General features: G+C 42.0%; 1 protein-coding gene across 2 annotated transcripts in view; it reads left to right on the top strand.

Moving 5' to 3' along the window:
- The window catches only part of eva1aa (eva-1 homolog A, regulator of programmed cell death a), a 78713-nt gene extending 56819 nt beyond the window's left edge, over positions 1 to 21894 (top strand). For both annotated transcript variants that reach the window (XM_073492264.1, XM_073492266.1), the window contains 3 exons: positions 15223 to 15357; positions 18837 to 19004; positions 20144 to 21894. In XM_073492264.1, the coding sequence (XP_073348365.1) occupies positions 15223 to 15357; positions 18837 to 19004; positions 20144 to 20523 (683 nt within the window). In that variant the 3' untranslated portion in view covers positions 20524 to 21894. The remainder of the gene's footprint in view (positions 1 to 15222; positions 15358 to 18836; positions 19005 to 20143) is intronic.
- The last annotated feature ends 783 nt before the right edge of the window (positions 21895 to 22677 follow it).

Below are 22677 nucleotides of genomic sequence, written 5' to 3'. Positions count from 1 at the left end.
TAACTAGCAGATATTTCAAGGAAGATTTGGACATGATTGATTGGATTCACTCTCATGTTTAAAGAGTAAATATGACGCTATACCGGGCTCCAGGGTGTGACTATTTTGGTCGCACATGCAGCCAGAAATCTCCAACTAAACATTTTCATTGGTTGCACTGGTGCACCTGATATTTAGCATGTCGGTCAGCAAGTATAAATGTGTCAATTTGAAATTTGACGGAGGGTTACGTACCAGACTTCTTCTTGGCAGGGAGCAGTAACTTCCTGGAGTCTCTAATCTAAACCTTCAGCGAGACACAAACTGAGCTTATTTTCCAAAATGTCCAACTATACCTTTATTTCTGACTGCATGTTCCTCATCTTTCTCCCTTCCACTTATCATTTGTATTCCTCGTGCTACAATTAACGTATCGTATTTTGACATAATAGACACAAATATTTCAAACTGTTTGGTTTAAAGCTGATCTGTTTGCGTCACCCCGAGGGAAAGCCATCATTTTTCCCCCTGCTCCTTCAGTTTCCATCCCTCCCACTCTTACTTCCTGTCTTCCCCTGTCTCAGGATTGAATATATGTGCTCGAAAGGTGTTCTGCGTAATGTGTGTTTGAGTTAAAGTGCCAAGTGGTGACCCGTGTGTCAGTGTATGCTTGTGCGAGTCTGCCTTATGTCAAACCTGCACCGAACCCCCTGCGGCAATGTAATGTGAAAAAAGACACAACCGCTGCAGATCGAATTGCATTTTCTAACTCTTTAAGTCGCAGTTGGCTCACTGTCGGAGGGTTTCTACAGCCGTTTGATACCGGAAAGATTTACAGCACAGCTGGAATGAAAATACTGTAGGCCGAGTCAGGGATTGAGAAGACAGATCCTCTCAGCTGCGACAAGGGTTTGATTCCTGTTGGGTAGAAAGTTATTTGTTAATGTGTTCAGGGATGGAGCGATAAAGAAGCATGGGTAATCTCTACCTTTTGTCAACTACCAGTCTTAAATTTATCAGCTTCAAATATAGATGGTCTTTTTTCTCAATAACCAGACTTAATTTAAAATGACTAAACAATCAATGTCTCACAAACACAGATAATATAGACAACCATTTAGTGAACAACTTCCTTTCTCTTTAAGGAGAATCGGACACAAGAGAACTTCGGTGCTTCAATCGCTTCAATCAGTTTATTTTCTGGCTTCACTTAATGGCTCAAAGCTAGCTGCTTACTTTGTGGTCTTTTTCGGTCATATTATGATTTGAAGCAGCACAATTCAGTTACACGTTTGTTTGCAAATGTTTGCGCTAGCTTTGCTTGTTCTGGGGCGTTTTTAGTTTGTCCTATTGAGTCAGACTCTAGTTTGTATTCCCCTGTGGTGCGATTCGTTCGGGTTGATATATTTTTGTTTATGTTGCTCTGTGTTGTTTCAATTTTGCTATGTGAAACACTTTGAGCTGCATGTTTGTATGAAAGGTGTTATATAAATAACATTGAGCTGAGTTGAGTTGAACACAACACTGAACCGAGACCCTTTTGAGGAAGTAATCTTGGTCCCATCACAAATTCTGGTTTGGTTTGTTTGTGGTGGGAATGTGATCTAACCTTTTTCTCACCTAACTACAAGAAACACTCCTTTAACCATATGCATTTTGCATACTAATGTTTGGTTGAATTAAATGATTATGAATGGACTGCATTCAAAAGTTTTCTAGTCTACCGACCTCTCAAAGCCTTTTACAACACATGCCACATTCACCCATTCATATCTCACACACATTCAGTCGGAGGCTGCCATGCCATGCAAGGTGCTTTCTATCCAGAGTGCCCCACAATATTTCTATCTTTAAATAGCACCATCATTTCAGTATCTTGCCCAAGGATACTTAGACTTTACTTGTGCGGACCACCCGGGCATGTTAACGGTTACCCAAGTATATTTGGTCTGAGAAGTATGCGAGAATCCCATCCGAGAGCGAGAATTACATCCCTCCTGTAAACACACTGATTGTGATGCGATCTCTCCTATTTCACGTAATCCTTTTCATGCCATTGTTTGGTACGAGCTTGTAAGTGCACCCGCTTGTTGCTTGTAATTTGGCACCGCTTTGGTTTTGATAGGCTACGTAATTAACGACAAGCTTCCTCACAACAAAAACGAGTGAAAAAATCCAACTCGCCCTCCACATCTAACCAATGAGAGGAGTGAATGCTCTCACCAGAGGAGAGAACACGTTAAGTTAACCAACCTTTTCACTGATTCTAACCAGAGGAAACAAACCGTAGATCTGAAAACACCCTCAATTTCCAAGTTGATTAATGTTTGCAAGATATGATGTTTCAGTGATCCAGTGTAAAGCAAACTGGGCACTGCTAGATGGAGCCCAGGTTAAAGGCAATAACAATTAAAAACTTTGTAAAACTAAATGGGTGCTGAATTTAAACAGTGGGCAGCCAGTGTTTCATGTGCGTTTACCCTCCACTGCAGCCCTGCCTGCACGTTTGAGTTGCACGTTTCCTTGTGCTTGTGCAGGATACTAAACCCCAATTGAGACTTGAGGACTTAAGAGATCATTTGTAATGTTGTAACTCTGTTAGCTCAGTTTCATTATCTAATCACAGCTGTGCGGTTACAGACTGCAGGATCTCTGATGTTCCCCAGGCGCTTCGGCCACGGCAGCAGGTGTTTGTTTTAAAGGCTGCTGTAAAAGTGTCTCTGGCAGCCGCTGTGTCTGTCACGCCTCTCTCTCTCTCTCTCTCTGTCTCTGTTCCTCTCTCCTCTCTTAACCCTGAGGAAATGCATCTGCATCTGTTGTGGCTCAAGCTGTTTTAAGAACATTTCTAAGTTGACAGGGGCAGAAGAAGAGGACAGGACACAGCAGGACAAACAGATAACCAGCTGTATGCCCAGAAAGTCTGGGGATGGAAATACCAAAGCTTTGCGCCCACATGGGACTCAGAAACTAGAGTTATCTCAACATCTGTTGAACCGCATGAGTGTTCTGCTATTTATGTGGAGTGTGTGCACAATCACAACGAGTGTACGTACTAATGTAAGAACCAAGTGAGAACATTATATGTCCAGAAACCCAAACCGTAACGGGAGAAAGGAAAGGAAATGTTATGCATCTCTTATGCACCGTTTCTATTCTGTCTTGATCACAACCAGCTGCTCAGTGAAGCTTGTGATAAAACCCGCCTGTTAATGTCTATTTTCGGAGTTGGTTCTAATAATAGCTCCTCGGAGAATAATGTCATAAGTCTGCTCAGATGGGACAGGCTCAGTCCAGTGTAGGGCTGGCTATCAAACCTCAATGCTTTTTTTATATCAACTGAAATGTGTCCATAAATGCCTGCTCAGACTCGTGCGTATTCTCAATTAAAGGTACTACATATCGTATAATTTTGGTATTGGCATCACAACATTTCAAACAATACCTCGCTTGAGCGCAGCAGACTAAACAAAAGGTGTTGTAATGTGCATGTGCGTGTACGCTGTGTGTATTTGTGGTGATAAGACCGATGACAGACTCGGGCTGACCCAGACCTCACCGTCATTATCTCCGTCCAGGCCTGACCGCTAATACGGCCCAGCGCCCTGTCAACACATGGAGAAAAAACATGCCTCCCTTTCTTGAACTCATCCGAACACGCCAACTCCCACTCACTACTTAGGTTTCCATCTTTTCTTCCTCTGTGGAGACGTATAGGTATAACTTAGCGAAAACGCCGCTGCTTATGATTCACTCTCACTTACTGCTCTTCTAATTACCCGACAATGACAGGGCGCAGACGCACCTATGAAAGACGAGTTATATGAGGCAGGTGGTAGTGTTTTACCAAAATGATGAAGAGAGAGTGATGGAGTGCGATGGCCTGCATCAAATCATAGAGCATATAATGACACACAGATGCTAAAACACACTCTGCTGTGTTTTTTTGTTATGGGTACGTCCTCGGTCATTTAGTACAATGGCTTGTAATCTAATCTAGTCAGTCTGGTGTTTACTGAAATGCCAGTTTGTTATGAAGAAGGTCTAGAAAACAACATGTGACTCTGAGGTCACACTTACTGCCTTAACTTGTGACAGTTTTTATTGTTCGTTTAATACAGTCAATGTCCTTTTTAAGGCGTTGCACTTTAAGTATGTTGAACTCCGTGACCTTACTTTACCAGCCCCGGAGTCACTGTCTGAAGCTGAATATTCACACTGATTGTGAAGGGGAGTAAGATACATTTACATTAATAGTATAAAGCAATCAGAACATTCACACTGACAAAACAGTATACTTCACCAATTACGCCAGGGATGTACAGTACGTCACAATGTCAAAACAATACCTTTGTCCCTGTGCCTCTCAATCAACTTCTGTAATGGAGTTTGCTTTATCAAAGACGCCTATTCAGCAAGTTACGTGCTGAACTCAGTGAACCTTTTCAGGATTCCTTGTTGTTGGATGCCGTGAAGCAGAGCTTGTCTTAAGTTATTCATAACAGACTCTTTCTGGTTCTCTCGTTTTGTGTTGCTCTGTGAGTCTGTTTTTACACTCTTAACCTTGGGAACAGGTACACTGTGAACTTGCTCATGTGATAAAAATACACAACTTCAACCATGTGATAACATTAGGAATTGTAAAGCGGTGGTGGAAATAAGTGATTCTTGAGTTTAAAACACTGACTGTATAAAATATAGACAAAGCTACCACGTCTGAAAAGTGAAGCCAATGTGGAAGTGCCTTAAACCCGTATTCTTTCCAATGGCCAAATGGTTTCAAAAAGAGGTCCTATTTTATGTAAGCTTATGAGAAAATGAAAAATTGTGGTTCCACTGAGAGTAAAACAGACGATAAAGCAGGGTACGCTTCAGGTCGTGGCTACAGCATGTCCTTGGTTTTTCATTCATATCCAATCAGGATATCATCGTCAGCTCCACCCTCTCATCTGAAAATGGTAACTTGTGGCTCCAAAAAAAACAAGATGGTGACCCCCATGATGCCAACCGTATGGCTTCAAAACAGTAACCCACATCACGAGGGGTTTGTACTTGGTTTACAAATGATATCGCAGTATACTGTAAGTTCATGCTTCAGTTCAGTTTCTAAGGCACGCATCAATTTAGAGGCTTTTGATGGTTAGCTCAAACCTTGTCAATGGGTCAGAACAAGGTCAAATCCTATTTCAACCACGAACAAACCGCTCAGGAATAAGACCACTTCATCTAAATTGCCTCTGTTCAAGTGTTTTGGTCCGCATGTGTAGAGTTTTACACTTGTGTGACCTGGTTGCTTTGAATAGCAGGCGTGGATGATACGACAAAATGTGGTTTTGAGCCAATATCAAGTTATACCAGGGCCACAATCACAGATGCTCTCTAACCTACTAACTATTCTACAATCAAAATGCTATACATTGTCTCAATTATCTGAACTAAGGAGGTGACTGTCGTCTCCATTCACACATCTGCAGCAGAGGAGCTTACATTGTTTTGGTATCAGGCTTATTAACACTTATAACACTGCTCAAGATAAGACTTGGTGGTATGGTTGCTTCAAATAAAGCCGTTCTCCTTATTGGACCATATAACACCATCATGACATCTTCTAGTTGTCCTGATGAAATGTTTTCTCATTCTACTTTGAGAATTAATGAGGTCAGCACGACACATAATCCGAGACTGGAATGAAACCTGCTCCACCGTATTGTCACTTTTCAGCTCTATTAGTCACTAATGATCTCATTACAAGCCTTTGTATTGATGTATTCAACCATGAGAGAGATTAAGAGAGAAACAAAGAATGTCGACAGTCAACATTCATCTCAACAGTTGTAACTGTCACATTAACAAAGGTGAATGCACAATGAAGTTAAATAGAGACCTGTTTGTATCTTTAGAGGGTTGGTTAAGACAGAACTGGCCTACTTTTTGTTTATCTTTCACTGAAACATCATCCATGCCTCAGGTCCCAGCAGACGTTTATGTTGCCAAGTGCTGATTTTATGAACTGCCCTGTACTACCAGTTGTTGCCTCCTGCTAAAGATAGCGCCATTGTTTAGATCAGCCGTGACATGTGCTGGAACATGCTCGTTGAATGTTGCAGCCTTCACTTCTGTCATGATTGCGTCTAGACAAGCCCTGCCACTATCTGTCCTCTGTCCGTTCCATGTCAGTGACAACAAATGACGACCTCTGTCTTCACTGTTTTCACAAGTCATTTGACGACCTCAGCAGCTCTCCAACCCAATCAAAACTCAGCATCCCATTACCTCATAACTCTGATATGAAGGAGTGAGTTTAGGCGGGCGGCGTGGTTTGATGAATCAGCGCCGGTCACATCCTTGTTGACCCAGTGGAACATCAGATAATGATGAGGCTGTGCTGACTTCGACAGCGGACCGGCCTCTCCCACGTCCAGCCGATAAAGACGTGGAAATACAAACATTAGAAACATCTGAGGGCAGCGTTCAGTGCGGCGGGGTCACAGGTCATGTTTATCTATGGACAGTAGACTTTAAAAATTTACATTACAGTAAGCACTTCTTGAGATATATTGCACTGAGATGTACTAAATCTAACGTCAAGAGTTATGATTTCACCGATTTTGTCACAATAATTCCCAAATTTCAATCATGATAAGAATAATAAGAATAACACACTTTACACGGCTCTTTTCAAAACAAAGTTCCAAAGGTCTTTGCGCAGTTGAACCAGGAAAAACATATTGCAGGACTGAGGCAAATCAAATCAGACAATTTAAACAAAATAAAAACATCATGCTATAAAACAAAAAACCCTAAAATAAACATGACATGCTGGAATAGAAATGAGAGATTTTTCCTGTACAAAACACAAATGAGTTGCTGGTTATGCACCAGAATTCTTCTAATTAACTTGAAAACTTACTTGACGTAAATGCTTTTTCCTGCTGGTTATGTCAGGGCAGTTCGGGATGCAAATGTGTCCACGCCGGAGGTGAACTCCGCGCGAGGAATTATTCATTAAAGGTGTGAAGAATAAACGGACCTAAAGTCATTATTTTTGGACTCCCAAGCTGCATGTTATGCTTTGTTTGTTTAGTCCACTCAGTAATACATGTTTGGCTTCAATCTCCTCTACCACTGCCACCGCCGTGATCCCATGGCTATTCCTGACTCAAACCTATTTGTGCTGGCATCATATAAGGGGAAATCGCAAGGCACGTCCCATAAATTGTAAGCACACCATTGGAAATTATCTTAAGACTAAGTTCAAATACAAAATGTAAGAACATTTTTATAATGAGGCTCCAGATCACAGTTTTCATCTGAGCCATTCCAAGTAAATCCTACTAGACCAATTTTTGTAAGACAGCCTTACAAAGACAAAACAAACTGACTTGATCAGTGACCACATCCCAAAAATACCATGTGTACTTGTGTAATGTGATTACTATGCTCAGCACCTCCTGGGGTGGAGGTTGTGGATATTGAAGACATCAGTAGGATTCTGTGTGTCTGTGTGGGGTCTAGGGGGGCTTCACAACTGAAGATTGTTGATTGTTATGACCCCACACTGTCAACACAGCATCTATTTCTGTCCCTGCATGCATGTTAATAGCACCAACTGTGTGCGTGCACATGTGCGGCGTACAAGGAGTGTTTAAATAACCAAAACAGCTGGGATTGTGGATTATAACTGATGGCTGTGGTGAAGTGAGAGTGATTACATTCAGAGCCCATGCTGTGGCGTCTCCGTGTGTATGTGTGTGTGTGTATACATATGCATTTGTGGGTGTCTCACAGCAGAGGGATGTGTGTTATCCATTAAAGTAAATGGGGAAGAATTCTATGCTGTGTAGCTGAATGTAGGCCAGAGGGCTCGGTGAGTTAGGATGGAGGGCAAAGCTGTTCCACTCTCTCCATCCTGGAATGCACTCCCAACTCGCGCTAAGACGATGTCACCATCCAGATATGTGTTGCTTCAGACAGAAGACTATACCTGCATCGTATGAGAGAATACTGAATACGAGCAGATCTTGTCACAAGAAGCTCCTGCCAACTCAGGGCTTTTCCTACGCTGACTAGATATCTTGAGACCACTGATTTGATTAAGCATTCGTGCATCTGAGCCAAAGGAGAAAGCTGAACTTTTTCCAGATCTCCAGCAGTTGAGGGTCGGTTCTCATAACTTCATTTTCTGAGCTGTGCCTGCTTCTCATTCATACAGTTACAAACAACCAAAACAGTGAACATAGCCAGTTTTCCACCAGTGGCCTGAGATTAGCTCCAGAAGTGGTTTTGGGTGGATTAAGTGCCTTGCTAAAGGACACATTGATGGCAGTTCGCCTGCTGGTGCATATCCAATTCATAGACATTGTTTGTCTATAGATTTAAAAAGTCAATTTACTGATTTTTATCCACACATGTATTAAGGCATACATAAATAATGATAATCTGTATTGTCTGCAAATGTGGAAATTTGCCGCAGGCTTCACAGACTGGTTGAAAACACATCACACAGTGATAAAAAACCCAATATGCACAGTACAGACTACAGTAATGGACATTGTTCCAGTGTAAATGATGGTTGCAAATGTATCAGTTTTTGCTTGTTAACATTTGGTATCAAAGACTAAACTAAACTAACTTACTAGAGGCGGGACTACTGATGAGGCGTTTCAGGAGCAGTGTTTTCTGTGGGAGAGGTGAGCTCCCGTGAGCGGGTTCACTTTAAAAACCTTTTTAAGAACCTAACCTAACCTAACCTAACCTAATTTTAAAGCATAATCTGTGTCCTTTAAAATATCATTCATATGTTCTGTTTCTGACAAATCCAAGCCTTCATATTTATGTGGCTGCAGTATTTAAATGAAAAATAAAATCCTCAATATATCTTGCGCATCGTTTAGTAAAATTAATGTAAATCAATGGTTGTCTTGAAGGTGGGAATTAAATTGAAAACTTATGGCTTGCTTTGAGAAGCTGTCTACAGTCACGTAAATTAGATGTAGTCTGTAGTTAATGGGCTAAATCTTTCAAAACCACCGGTAGGCCCCTCTAAGGCTCCTTTAAGGTTACCACAGTCGTCCCAGTTTGTGTTGTAACTCTCTAGTAGACGCACACACACTCGCAACAAAACCTAATAAAGTCTCAGAGTAGGTCAGGTTGCCCACACTAACATAAAAATGGAGCAGAACCAGAAAAAGCACTCAGCTCACACCACCGGTCCCTTGATAGAGTTCACTTCACCAGACCTTAAACCTGGTCTACACTGTATACACAAGACAGGAATGAGTGTGTTAATCATGCCCTATGACATCCGTGCACTCGGTCATGCGGGCGCACGTTCATTTCGATATGTTGACACTCATGCGGTCATTAATTTTCACAGTAAGAGGTCTAGGTTGTGCGTTCATTTGGAAAGAAAGATAAACATGAAGGTAATGTCACACACTCACATCCTTATGCTGTGCCGTCCTCATCCAAACAATTCACAATTTATAATGAATAGACATTCCATCTCTTGTGTGTCAAAAGTGCACACACACACACACACACACACACACACACACACACACACACACACACTCGATCCCAATCAGCTGCTGTCAGCTGGATGCTGTTAGGGAGCGTTACGGGGGTTAGAGAGAAAAAGGAGAAGGGAGGCAGAGGAGGAATGCAATCTCAACACCTTCAGCTCCTGCCCTATTCACCTTGTATGTTGTTCTGCAGGAATGTCATTAGCTAAGTGAAAAATGGTGATGTGTGTGTGTGGGTGGATGGGCGCGTGAATGTGAGCAGGCAGATATCTGCATGCCTCTCTCTGCGGCATCTGAAGCAGGAGAAAGAGCTGAAACAGAATAAAAAGCAGTGTGTCTATAAACATTGATTTGAGTTTTTGAGGTTCTGCCTGTGTGTGTGTGTGTGTGTGTGTGTGTGTGTGTGTGTGTGTGTGTGTGTGTGTGTGTGTGTGTGTGTGTGTGTGTATCAAATGAATGTTGGGTCTTAGACAGCACTTTAATGTTGCAGATTAAGTAGGCACTGGCTGTGTGCTGATTGAAACCAGACGCTTTTGCTCAACTTCTTACACACATGCACACGAAAACCAGCACATTGTTTCAATGCACCCTGTTTTTTTTTGCCAAAATGCTTTATGCCCCTTTAAGGGAAAATTACTGTCCAAAGTGTAATGCATTTTGTCATCTAAGCTCTTAAGTTATCCACTGCATAGCTAATTTGTAACGGTTGATATCTGATTTGGAACCGAACTCTCCAAGTCTTCATGTGGCTGCAAATGAATCCCATCTCCCGTAAAATGTTTCTCACACACTCTCCCTGTCTTTCACTGCAGTTTTATGAATATACATCTCAATCGGACCTGGGTCACATAAAACTGCGGGAACTAGGGGTGCTGAGGGGGCTGCAGCACCCCCTAAAACGAGGCTAGAACATATGCCGAATTTACAAGAAGGCCCAAATAATTAAGAATTTGTCAGAAACAGCGCTTCACACAGTTTATAAAGTTTCTCCAAACTCAACAACTCACAAAATTGAGCGATTTTATAAGGGAGTCTGGGGAATTTCTCTCCCTCTTCATCTCCCTGTCGTTGTAAACTGTGGTTGATGTGGCTGCTTTGACCTATAGTGTGTCTGTGTAGATTTTCGCCATCTACTGTAGTGCAAAACATTTTCAAATTGTTGTAAATTATTGTTATTAATGACTAGATACATTATTCTGGCTATACACTGACTCCTCAGCACCCGCAACTGTGACTGACTTCCCGGTTCGCCCAGGATTGATTATGATTTCAGAGAGAGAAGTCATAGTAAAGATTAAGCTGTCATTTGAGAGCCAAAATCTCAGAGAACTAAATCAGACCAAGCATTAAAAACATGCCCTCAAATGATCTTCAAAATATTCAGTCCCCAGCAGCACCCCCCATGTACGCTCCTAAAGGCTAAAGTCTGTTCAAATTATTGGCCCAGGTCTGATCTCATCTCAGATTTAGCGTGGTTTAATATTTCATTATATCCCTTCTGGCTTACAGGGCTTTGTCCCAACTGTGTTCTGCATCGGTCAGCACATGGCCGGCGAACAGACACGTACAGACACGCACGCACACGCACACTCCGGCCTGCAGAGCCCAGTGAAAACAAAGCCGGGCTCTGCCAGTGTAAACACGGGCCATTGTTATGGGCACTCTTTTTCCCGCCTCGTATCTTCGCTCCCCGTGGCGATCCGGCGCTCTGAGAGGTACAGTGCTGGCACGGGTCCCGTTTTGTGCAGTTATATTAAGAGTTGCGAGTACTCATTTAGCATGCCTTTATGTGACCATGCCATTATGATGCAGGCCGTAGAGTGTGATTTATATCCTCGGTTTCTCTCCCTTGCACTCCTCTTTCTCTCTTTTACTGCTTCACTTTTTACTGCTTGGCTCCTTGCTCGTGGTTTGCGGCCGCTTGCTTCGAGAGGTTTTTGCCTTTTGACAATTATTTTTAGACAAGCAGCAGTCACTTTGCTGTACTGTACTGGCTACTGCCAACAAAGTAAGTCCGTAGACAAACATAACACGAGAAATGGCTGTTTGGAAAGATAGATATCTGTGTTCTATGTGCGCAGGCATCTGGTGTGGCTGAGAGCGTGCATGTGCTTTTATATAGTGTATCTCACGTACACGTCCCTTAATTGTGCAAAAAAGTGTGTGTGTCACATCATTGCGTCTCTCAGCTGTGACCCTGGGCCACATGTGCAGCCAATTAGGGCCAATCAGAAGGCTGTAATCAGGGCGTGGCGTGGGGATGGTGGCAGCGTGGCAGCGGGGGAGTTTTAAGACCCATGATTAGTGTGTCAGACTGATGAGGACGGACAGGCGGAGCTGTCCTGGCCCGAATCCTATTTCTTCATTTCTCTGCCTCTTTCACCTCCACATGTGGAGAGCTCTGTTTATTCAGTCTGTGCCAACCAGACCTGCATGAAACAGGGTTTCAAATTCTTGGTTTTTTTAACCTATTTAGGCGACAGATTGGTGCGGTTTGCCACATGAGATGATGCAATTACAGAGAGGTATTTAAATGTAAAAGTATATGTTTCTACAACTGGCACCCTACCTGACACCATATGAACTCTCCCGGTGCAGTAAGGTGAAGCCGGCTGAGCAGATTTAATGACCAGAAATCATTTACTGCTTCTATTAGTCTGGCATCGACCTCTTGCCCTTTTTGCTCGTGGCAAGGAGAAAAGCAAAAGGCTGGAACCAGATTCAGCGGAGCTCTTTGAAGTCTGTCAGTAAACCAGCTTTGTTGATTGGCTGCAGTAAGATATCATCAGAAACTTTTCCTCTCACATGTGCATTGCTCCATACAGAAGATAATATGGTATGCATGGCAACAGGGGCGGAGGACTAGGGGGGAAAAGGTTGACTGAGTATACAGGGCTCATATGTAAGGAAGGCCCAGAACAACACTAGAATGAAAAGCTGTGGGTGCCCACAGAGAATGATTATGTACAGGGTCCAGAATTAGTGCTGAGTCTGTTTTAAACTGCATCCTGTTTCTCTACTGGAAATTACCTAAAGTATAGCCAACAGCAGGGAGAGATGGTGTTTTTTTTTTTGCTAGACACTTTCAACTTCATGAATCAACCAAATCCAGCCAGTTAGGACACGCTAATCTGAGACAATTAATATCATAATAATAAAAAATATCACGCTGATTATATGGCTGATGCTCAGTCATGTCGTGTGCAGTTAGGACGCGGCCACCAACATGGAACAGGTTACATTTTTGTTTTTGTAACTTGATTTTGAACTGTTCTGAGCATTTTGAACAAAATGAATCCGAAACCAAAATTTGCTGTTTTTTCCTTGATCGTGGGTGTGAACCGAGGTGGGCCCGTCATATTACACATCATTGATTACAATGGTCCTGCTCAAAACTGGTGTGCTAGATATGAGGTGCCAGGAGCAGTTAGGGGTTTGATGTCTTGCTCAAGGGCACCTCTGCAGTGCTCAGGAGGTGAACTGAGCTCCAGTTATGAGTACACACACCATATAGACTGGTCGTAAGCAGCTCTTGAACCAGCAACCCTTTGGTCCCCAAGCCAGGTCCCTGCAGACTGAGCCACTGCCGCTCCTTCCAAGAATTTAGAACAGAACCAATTCAAGAACCAGAACTGGTGGAAAGGGGGTATTAGAGAAGCTAATCAATAACTGTTCTCACTGGCTGTGCCACAATGAATGAAACGTTACTAAGCGAAAAACTCAGTGCTCTCAGGGACACATTACTCAACTTTGAACCCAAATAACTTTTTAAAATTCCTTTACTGCTGCTGAATTCTGCATCTCTGTGTGCCTTTCTTTGTGCAGATCACTGTATAAACCACAACTGCAAAAGTTCAGCATCACAATGTGACAGTAAAAATGTTTCTGCAGGACGTAACAGTTCTCTGCGTGATAAATCTGACTGAATACAAGTCTTACAACAACTTGTACAGCTCCATTGATCCCATCCTCGCTTGTCTCCATTTCTCTTTCGTTAATTAATGAATGCAGCCAGCTAGGTGTGGAGGAAGATCACGTCTAAGGAGCCTCGTTGCAGATGTACCACAAAACAACCTCCATCTTTACTGCTCATCGATGGCTGTTCGTTATGTGTGTCAGTCTCTCCTGTGAAATACTGCATGTTTTAAAATCATCTGTACCGTAAGTGTAAGCAGTTAAATGTTCCTGCTCAGTCTTTTCCTCATTGCTTACAATTGGAAAAATCTTGTAATGTGTCCAGGGTATAAACAGTGGAGGGGAACTTTGTGGGGTCTGCTCTGCTCCTTCCTGCACTTTGATTGACTCTTGGACCGCGGCCAAAATCCGTCTCTGGAAATTTGATCAGCGTGTTTATTCATCGGCCTTTAAACAAATGGTCCATTTTTACCCTAAATCACATGTCACAGTTCCACTATTAGTGCTACTTATGTCAGCAAAACCCGGCAGCTGATTATTCGTCATTGCCCGTTTGTTTGTGCCGAGCAATAAAAATGCAAGAACGGCAAACGGTCAGACTGACAGAAAGCTGGACGGCCGGTCATCTGTCGAGCTGTAAATCACCACTGATCTGACAGGGCCAGACAAACACAGTGACCGGAGCGTGGCCCGGCCTCCGAAACCACATGTGAGCGGGCAGGAATGTATAGCCCACTGCACTGTGGGTTTGTGTCTGGGGGAAAGAGTGCAGACTCCCTGACTCACAGGACACTGTGAGGTGGGGGGATGTGATGGGGGTGAGGAGGAGGAGGGGGCAGCATAACTTTCGGGAATCAGAGTGCAAGTTCAGGAGGAGTGTGTGAATCACTGCCATCGTGCCATTTACAACTGCTGCTTACTCTCCCAGCACAATATACTCTCAGTTTAACTACTTTCACTCTCATTACCTCCACCAAGGAGGTTATATTTTCACCCATTACCATTTGTTTGGTTGGTTGGTTTGTCAGCAGGATTACACAAAATGTACCGAACAGATTTCCACAAAACTTGGATGGAGGATGGGTCACGACCCAGAATAGACACCATTAACTTTTGGTGTGGATCCTGATAAAGGGACAGCTCCAGAAATTCTTTCTTACTATCTTTAATATTGTGAGATAGGGTGTTTTTGCTATATAAGGCACCTGTTTCCCAGCACCGAACAGCAGACAAACACAGTGACAGACACAAACACAGCGACTAGCTGGTGAACACTGTCAAGCCTTTAGCTGGTGGTGGTGACCGAAGACAGAAAGTGAATAATGACAAGAAACATGACTGCAAATGAATACTGATGTTCAACACGTGTGTGTGTGTGTGTGTGTGTGTGTGTGTGTGTGTGTGATCAGCATTTGCCGTATCAACTTAAAAGGTGTTAATATGTCAGTAATAAAACCTTATCACCCTACAGTCAAGTGGCCAAAAAAAAAACCCACAACATTTCTCAAAACAACTCTGTTATAATGTTGTGTTTTCTGTTTTCTTTGACCCTCAAGGTCACCGTATATATTAAACAAGGTCAAAAACACATAAAAATGAATATAATATAATTTATTTTTATTTACAGACATACTGATTATATAGATATATCATGATAAATGAACATCAGCAGATAATATTGAGAAATTCGAATAGAAATAACTGCATATGCACATATTGTTTTCAATATCTAATCTAATTATCCTCTGTTTCATTCTTTGATTCCCTCCCCTCTCCTCCTTTGCTCCACCTATCCTTTTCTTTGAAGTCCCAAAGAGGTTGCTCCAGGAGCAGGGACCCAGACCGCCGGTGTACTCCCCTCCACCCAGCACCCATGACCCCAACATAGTGGGAGACAGCCCTCCGGAGGGGAGCTCAGTCAAAAGGCCTGACACTGTTCCAGGTGAGGATATAAGCTTATTTCACTCTCACACACACACTGACACACACTCACAGCCTCCCACGGAGAGCAGTTAACACTAAACAGTCCCGAGGCCTCCCAGGCATCAAGAGAAACAGTAACTCAGGTCTCAAGTTGGGGCATATATGTATGTATATAAAGTCACACGGGTTCAACTGTTTCCACATGTATCCGAGCAGAGCCATCGGTTTGGACCATTTATGATCACTGGTCCTAAAAACACACTGCTTCCCAAGAGCCAATGATTGCACTTAGACGTGACCACAGTCTAAATCAGCCTGTTCTCCCATAGAGAGAAAGAGAGAGAAGAGGAACAAGAACAATCAAATGAAAAAGAGAAAATAAAGGAGATGCCAGCAAGGAAGGAAGCTTAAACAAAAAGCTTTATTCATGAGGGATGGTGGCGTGCGTCCAGCACACCAAGTACTCTGCTCAGCTACCGGCACTGTACTAATTAGGAGGATAGACGAATAAATGAGGAGTTAAGAGAGGACAGGAGATGTGTGCTGTGGTACTGACAGTTCCCAACGCATGACTGACTTCACTTCCTCGCGCTGGCTTCAAACGCTTGGCTAGTCGAGAAAAACCTGTTTCCATCTCTGATGCACTGATAGGGGATGAAGAGGGGACATGAGGGAAGAATATGAAGGTGGAACAAGAAACATTTTACTGTAAATATTGTGATCTTGTCCGATCATTTGTCTCCTTTCTCTTTGTTTATTTTCAACAAAGGGATGGATGTAAAGAAACAGATTTGATCCTTCTGCTTGACCAACATGTTGTCAGTTTACTAAACAGCTGGATCACCATTTTCCCAGGAATAGTTTGACTGTGAATCTCCATATCTGCGCAATAAATGCTACAACCAACTATTTCTTGGGCGGATGCAGTGACTCACTGTAGACTTGTTATCACCATTAGGTTGCTTGGCAACCAGCGAAGACTCCACAAAGTCACCACGCCCTGCATTAAACCATAGCTTATCAATTTAAACTTAAAAAAAACATTTTCTTGCCTAGCATATTAATTAGTGTTCTTCAGAGGTGCTGCCTTTCTACAGAGCCAGGCTAACTGTTTCATCCTACTTTCAGTCTTTATGCTAAGCTAAGCTAACCGAACTGATCGGTGGTTCCAGCTTCATCTTTATCTTAGTTAGTTAGTTAAACATATTTCCATAATGTTGTGATCCAAAGGTTGAAAATGTCAAATGAAGTCCAAGATCTCATGGCTGTTTGGAAGTGGCACTGTATCAAATGTGAATTTTCTAGTTGCCTGACTTATGTGCATCTTTAAAAACTTTTTGGATCTCCTCTAGACTTTAAAATAAAACTTAATGAATTCCAACACTACTTGGCAGGGCAAGATCATTTTGTAGGAACTGACCCACCCGTTAGAAAGGTTAAAGAGGTTAAAGTCAGAAACCACAAAATTCTTTTTATTTTTTATTGTCTCCATCTTTGGTCCAAATTGCTTGTTGCTGTGGCATTTCTCCCAGTGACTCTTTGGCCACTACGATGTAGTCTTTTTCCTGGAATTTTATTTCGGTGAACTCCTGTTTTATTGGCTCTTCAGCCATGATGTACTGTACTGTATATTCACAGTCATTGCTACCCAGTTTCTCTCATGTGTCTTCTAAACACACCTCTGTTGCTGGTGCTGAAAACATACAGTACTGAACATGCTGTACGAGACGGATCATTTGTGTCGACACATTTTTTATATTTTTAAAAATGTCTTTTGAAGTAAATGATGAAGAAATTGGATTATTAATAATGATTTCACCTGAATTCATCATTTTAAATCATTTAATCAAGAGAGCAATTACTGTATTTTCTGTTGTTACGTATGTTGTGTTTTCTCTCTCTGTTTTCTGTTGATGATTTGTCTGCCTATTTTTACACGTGTTCGACAGAGAGATTGTGGTCTATTGGTTGAATGTTAGCTGATGTGTGCACCACAACAGTGGGTCCAGGTGGAAACACTTACCTCCTCAGTGAGCAATTCCAGTCTAAACTGCATTTATCAGATAAAGAGAAGCCTGACACACCTTAGAGCCTCTGCAATTAGAGGTCACCGGTGTGTGTGACAGATCACCGAAAAAAATCAAGCATGTAAATATGACTATGCACACGTGCGCACGGGATTGAATGCTCCTGTTTGTTTTGACAGTCTTAACTTAAGGGTTGTTTTTTCAATGATGCATCGCTTATTCGTGGAGCTAAAGTTACAGTAGTTACTCTAACCCACCTAAACCCACTTCAGGTTAACTAGATGCGACTGTGCTCAGAAAATGAGTATTTGACTAATCAAATCACTCTGTTCTCTGATCTCAACTCCCCCATTCTGGCATACACAACACAAGCCAGCATGTAAACACTGAAAAAACTGTGGTGAAAATCCAGAGGAGGAAACAGTCATTCCCGTCCATAAATAGATCGTTTTTCTGAGATTTCTGGGGGAGCTTTTGAAATGTTGCCAGGGTGCAAACTTTTGCCATGTGGCTCTCTGTTTCTTAACGACCTGAGTCAGAATGAATTTGACAGAAGCGGATGTTGTGTTGTCTTCTGAATCACACAACTCTCTGTGAACATGTGTGTGTCTTTATGAGTGATGCATCTTTTTACGGAAGCGTATCTCCTAAAATACGAAAAACCACCGAGAGAATGCAGATGACTCAGTGGTCTGAATGTTGTAGTCACAATACCTCAGAGACAATACGCTCTTATTTTACTGTAAATGACCGAAATAGTGCCGTCATAGTCTGACTCTCCATGTGGTAATGAACCCACTCCTGTGTGTCATTGAACGTGGGCCCACAGATTTTGATCTCCAGATGTATTAATGTTCTACATTGATCATTTTAAACCTTCTGGTTTTGGGGTTGTTTTCAGAGGCCTGCAGCCAAACAGTTTAACTTATCCCCCTGTTTTTTCTGGTAAACCTGCTTCAAATCAAACCTGTTGCACATCAAATTAAATCTTAAATAATTTTCTTGGCAACATGTTTTGACCTTCCATTCCAGCACAACATGACCCCCTACATCGATCTGATTTTAGTGGAGAGTATGGAGGCCCATTAGGGGCTTTATTAAAATGATAATGCAGACTTGAAAACAAAAATGTAATTCCACAATAGCATTATAAATTTGGTTTATAATTGGTATAAAGTTAGATTATTGCATTTTCATATTTATTTTTACTCAAACAACACATAGATATTGTGTGTGGAAAAACCTAATGCCATTGTGGAATGACATTTTCATTTTTAAGTTTACGTTGTCATTTTAAATTCGGGCTTCCATAGAGGTCATACTCATATTCTGTTTATTCTATTCTAACTTTATATATTATATTAAAACTCATATTCTGACCTGTTCATAAACATCTTGGTCTGAATAGCATTTGAATTTGACCCACTTCGCGCTGTTAAACAGAACTTTCCTGCTGTATCCTCTTTTGCAGATAGGAAGAAGATTAGGGAGACAAACCCCAACGAGGAGAAGTTTTCCGAAGCCGGAGGAGGAGAAAGTCCACTTCAGCCTCCAGGCATGAATCCCATCATCAACTCCACCTCTAGCCCCAACATGGCCCTCATCAGCAACGCACTGGCGGCCTACACTTACGTATCAGGTAGGGCAACGGTCATACAATCTTGTGTTCCGTGTTACATTATGGGCCCGGATCTTAATCTTCAAGCGCTGTATCAGATTACTTCTCGGAGAGTGATATAAGTAACATTGAGATCCGAGAGCGAGGTTTCATGTGTGCTACTTGTGTGTGGCATGTTATCTTTTAGGGTAATATCCCCCATTTCCTTTTTCCTGAGACTGAAAGGTGGATAAATGTGGGCCAGAGGAATGCAGATGTTATGCAAAGATAAACTGTTACATACAAACCTTACACACACACTGTCAGTCACCTGCTTCAACCAGCTGCTAGAACAGACGCTGCTATAGTTTGTGTTTGGATACTTCCTGTTTTATTACGAGCCATTCTGCGACTCAAATAGACTAATGAAATGCAGTCATACAGTCAAATAGACATACAGTTCATACATTAAAATTATGTAAGATTAGCTAAGAGAGAGAGAGACGTGTTAAAAGGTTTTCTCACTTTAGTAAGCTGCAATAAAACTTTACAACCTGCTTTAATAGAAGGCATTTTATTGAGGAATATTACACCAATCACAATAATGTACGACCTTTAAGTGTGAACTTTTTTATTAAAAAAGAAAACCTTAACTGAACATATTTAAAACATGTGTTATTAATATTTACAGTTTATTCCCCTTTGCATTTGGAACAATTGTCTGAGGGCCTGATGTAAAAAAATCTAAAATCTCAGTACAGATGAAAAGAAAGGTACTAATTTTAGTTACAATTTATGTGCTGGGTAATAGTGTGAAGACATTAAAGGGACAGTTCGTCCCAATATCAAAAGTTTTAAATCTGGGGTGAACTGTCCTTCTAACCAACATTAACAACATGTAAAAATACATTCCTGAAGACAAAGGGTAGGAAGTACAGCACTTAGCAGGGTTAGCAGAATTTGTGAGACATTTTGGCCAAACCAAGAGACCAAGCTGAGGAAGTGAGTAATATGAGCCGTGAGCCAGCAGCCAGTGTTCGTTACAGTGAGTGAGCCATCATGCGAAATAATTCATAACAACGCAGCTGAACAGGTCAGAGGGAAATAAAAGAGATCCAACATCAGTCACAAAGGTCCAATTAAAAGTTTGACGTGTTTTCTATCTTCCTCACCCATAACAGACCACCCAGAGAGGGCAGCGCTCTTCTTCGTCTGCGGTGTGTGTTTGGGCCTCTTCCTCACACTCTTCGCCCTGGTGGTCCAGATCTCCTGTCGCACCGACTGCCAACCCCGCCAGCGACCTCCCGCCAAGAAACGAGCGCGCCCCGCCGACTCGTCCTCCGACTCCAGCGACTCAGACTCGGACTGGGACACCACCTCGGACCTGTCGGCTCGGCGGCACCGGCGATTCGAACGCACGCTCAACATGAACGTGTTCACGTCGGCGGAAGAGCTGGAGAGAGCGCAGAGGCTCGAGGAGAGGGAGCGGATCATCCGAGAGATATGGATGAATGGGCAGCCTGACATCCCCGGGACACGGAGCCTCAACCGGTATTACTGAGAGGCTTTTTCTCTCGGAAGCTTACGTGACTTGAACAAAATTTAGGACGCACTTGGGTTGGAAAAGGGCAAGAGACATGGCCCTCATGAAGCTTTATAAGCAAGCATGCATGCAAAAGTGACTCAGACTGATGAGAGCAGTGGAAGGTATTGCAGACTTTATTGCAGACTTGGGAAGAAAGTCCTCCCTCTCTGTTGGTTTGTATATTCCTCTGGGTATCATAAGCTGTACCCCCTTCAGTAAGAGAATAAGCTCCCACTCTGCATGGTAAGCTCACCTCTTTCTGCCGGAAACGAGGGGTGAAAGGCTACACTGCCTTGCCCGTGACCTCAGCAGGCCTTTTTGAAGTGGGGATTTATGGGTTAGCTGCCTTAGACACACACAGGCCTGTCGAGACTATATGGTGACTGAAGGACCGAGGCCTCAGAACGTGAGGCAGCTGCAACAGACTGCGACACTTAAAGCTTTACGCTCAGCACCCTCCAGTATTCAAGTGTGGACTTCACAGAGGGGCAGCGTAAAGCAGAAAGAAGTGTACTTTGGACAATGTAAGACAATCTTTCCACAATCTAACCACGCTGCCTTTTGAACTTCATAAAACCAAAAGATATTTTTTTGTGGGAATTCATCTCAACCCTTTATGAAATCTATTTTATAATATTTAATAGTTTATTGATGTTGTGTATTTTTGTTCTCAAGTATGGTTTATTATGAGATATTTTTATACTTGGCGAAGGTTGTCTGGCACCTCAGGGATGCAATCCTATTGTTTCTGTGTTTGGTTGATGTGTTTGCTTCCTAAGAAGGGGATCGGCCCATTTTAAACAGCTATGTCAGCATTTAAAGAAAAGAATTAGAAATATCATATAAAGAAAGAGCCTCAAAGAGGTTTTTAGTGATTTAATCTTATTTTTGATACAGTATGTTTAATTCACAGTGCAGTGCCTTTTCTAGCTATTAAGTCACTGTTGTCAAGAGTGCAGCTGGTGTTTAATTCAATAACTGGTCAGATGATTTATAAATCGGATATCCCAAATTTATCTCTCATGTGTGTATTCCCTTTTATCATTACTGTAGCTTTGCTGAGGTGGGGCTTGTGTCAAATCTGAATGTCTCTGTCTCACGTTGCACTTGCACGGAACCAGAATATGCCAATTTTGTACAAGTGAATTTGCTCGAAATGATCTTTCTCTGATAGAAAACTGCAAATTTCAGGTCTTGTGTCAGCTGTGCCCCTTTGTCAAAGATACCAGTGCTAAACCAGATGCTTGTGCTACTCGCTGCTCATCTGGAGAAGGAACCAGCACTGATAAAAGGTTCACAGTGGACGTGCAAACTGCCAGTTTAATAAAATAAGCTATTGTCAATCCAGTTCTGTTTGCGCTGCCCTGGATTCAACCGTAGAATTTATAATAGTTTTGAGAAACAGCTTGGTATTTTCCTGACTGAGAGTTTAATTGAGAGTACACAGGACATATTAGGGTCATCCACATAAAGACTGCCACACTATATAGTTTTTATAAAGACAGTTTTAAATGTGTTTAAATTTGAATGGGATTCAAATGTGCCAATAGCTGGTAAAGTGAGACCAAAATATGACTCCTGTGCTTGGAATAAACTGTGTTAAAAAAAAAATAACTCGTCCGCTGTTTTGCTTATTCTTGCACATTGTTTGTCTTCTGAAATCATGTTTTGCATTTAAAATGTCACTTCGAATGTTCACAGTGCTTCTTTTACAGTCCAGATATGCACAATAATTGCCCTGTATTGTGGAAATAAGGAACTGCTCTGATCTCATAATGATATAATACTACACTACAGACATATAGAGTAAACACTGTACCATAAGGTCATCATGAACTCATCAGTGGGATTGGTTGGTGTTGCTCGCCCCCTGCTGGTGAAGCCAGAGCTCTCCAATTAGTTGAACTGAGAGTGTATAGAATAAAAAGACTAAGTTATAATAAAGTTATTTTTAGTTATCGGCAAATCATTTTCAGATTTAAGTTGATTGATTATTGCAGCACTCAACACAGAACTTTATAAATAATTATCGATTGATTGCATTAATTATTAAAAACATCTTGATATCAAGGATGATATGCTACTTTACCTTTTAATGTTTTTTATTTGTATTTTTTTGATCAACCTAGA

This window comes from Pagrus major, chromosome 22 (assembly GCF_040436345.1).
Source record: "Pagrus major chromosome 22, Pma_NU_1.0".
Taxonomy (NCBI): Eukaryota; Metazoa; Chordata; class Actinopteri; order Spariformes; family Sparidae; genus Pagrus; species Pagrus major.
Note: the sequence above shows the minus strand (reverse complement) of the source record. Positions and strands in the feature narration are given on the sequence as shown.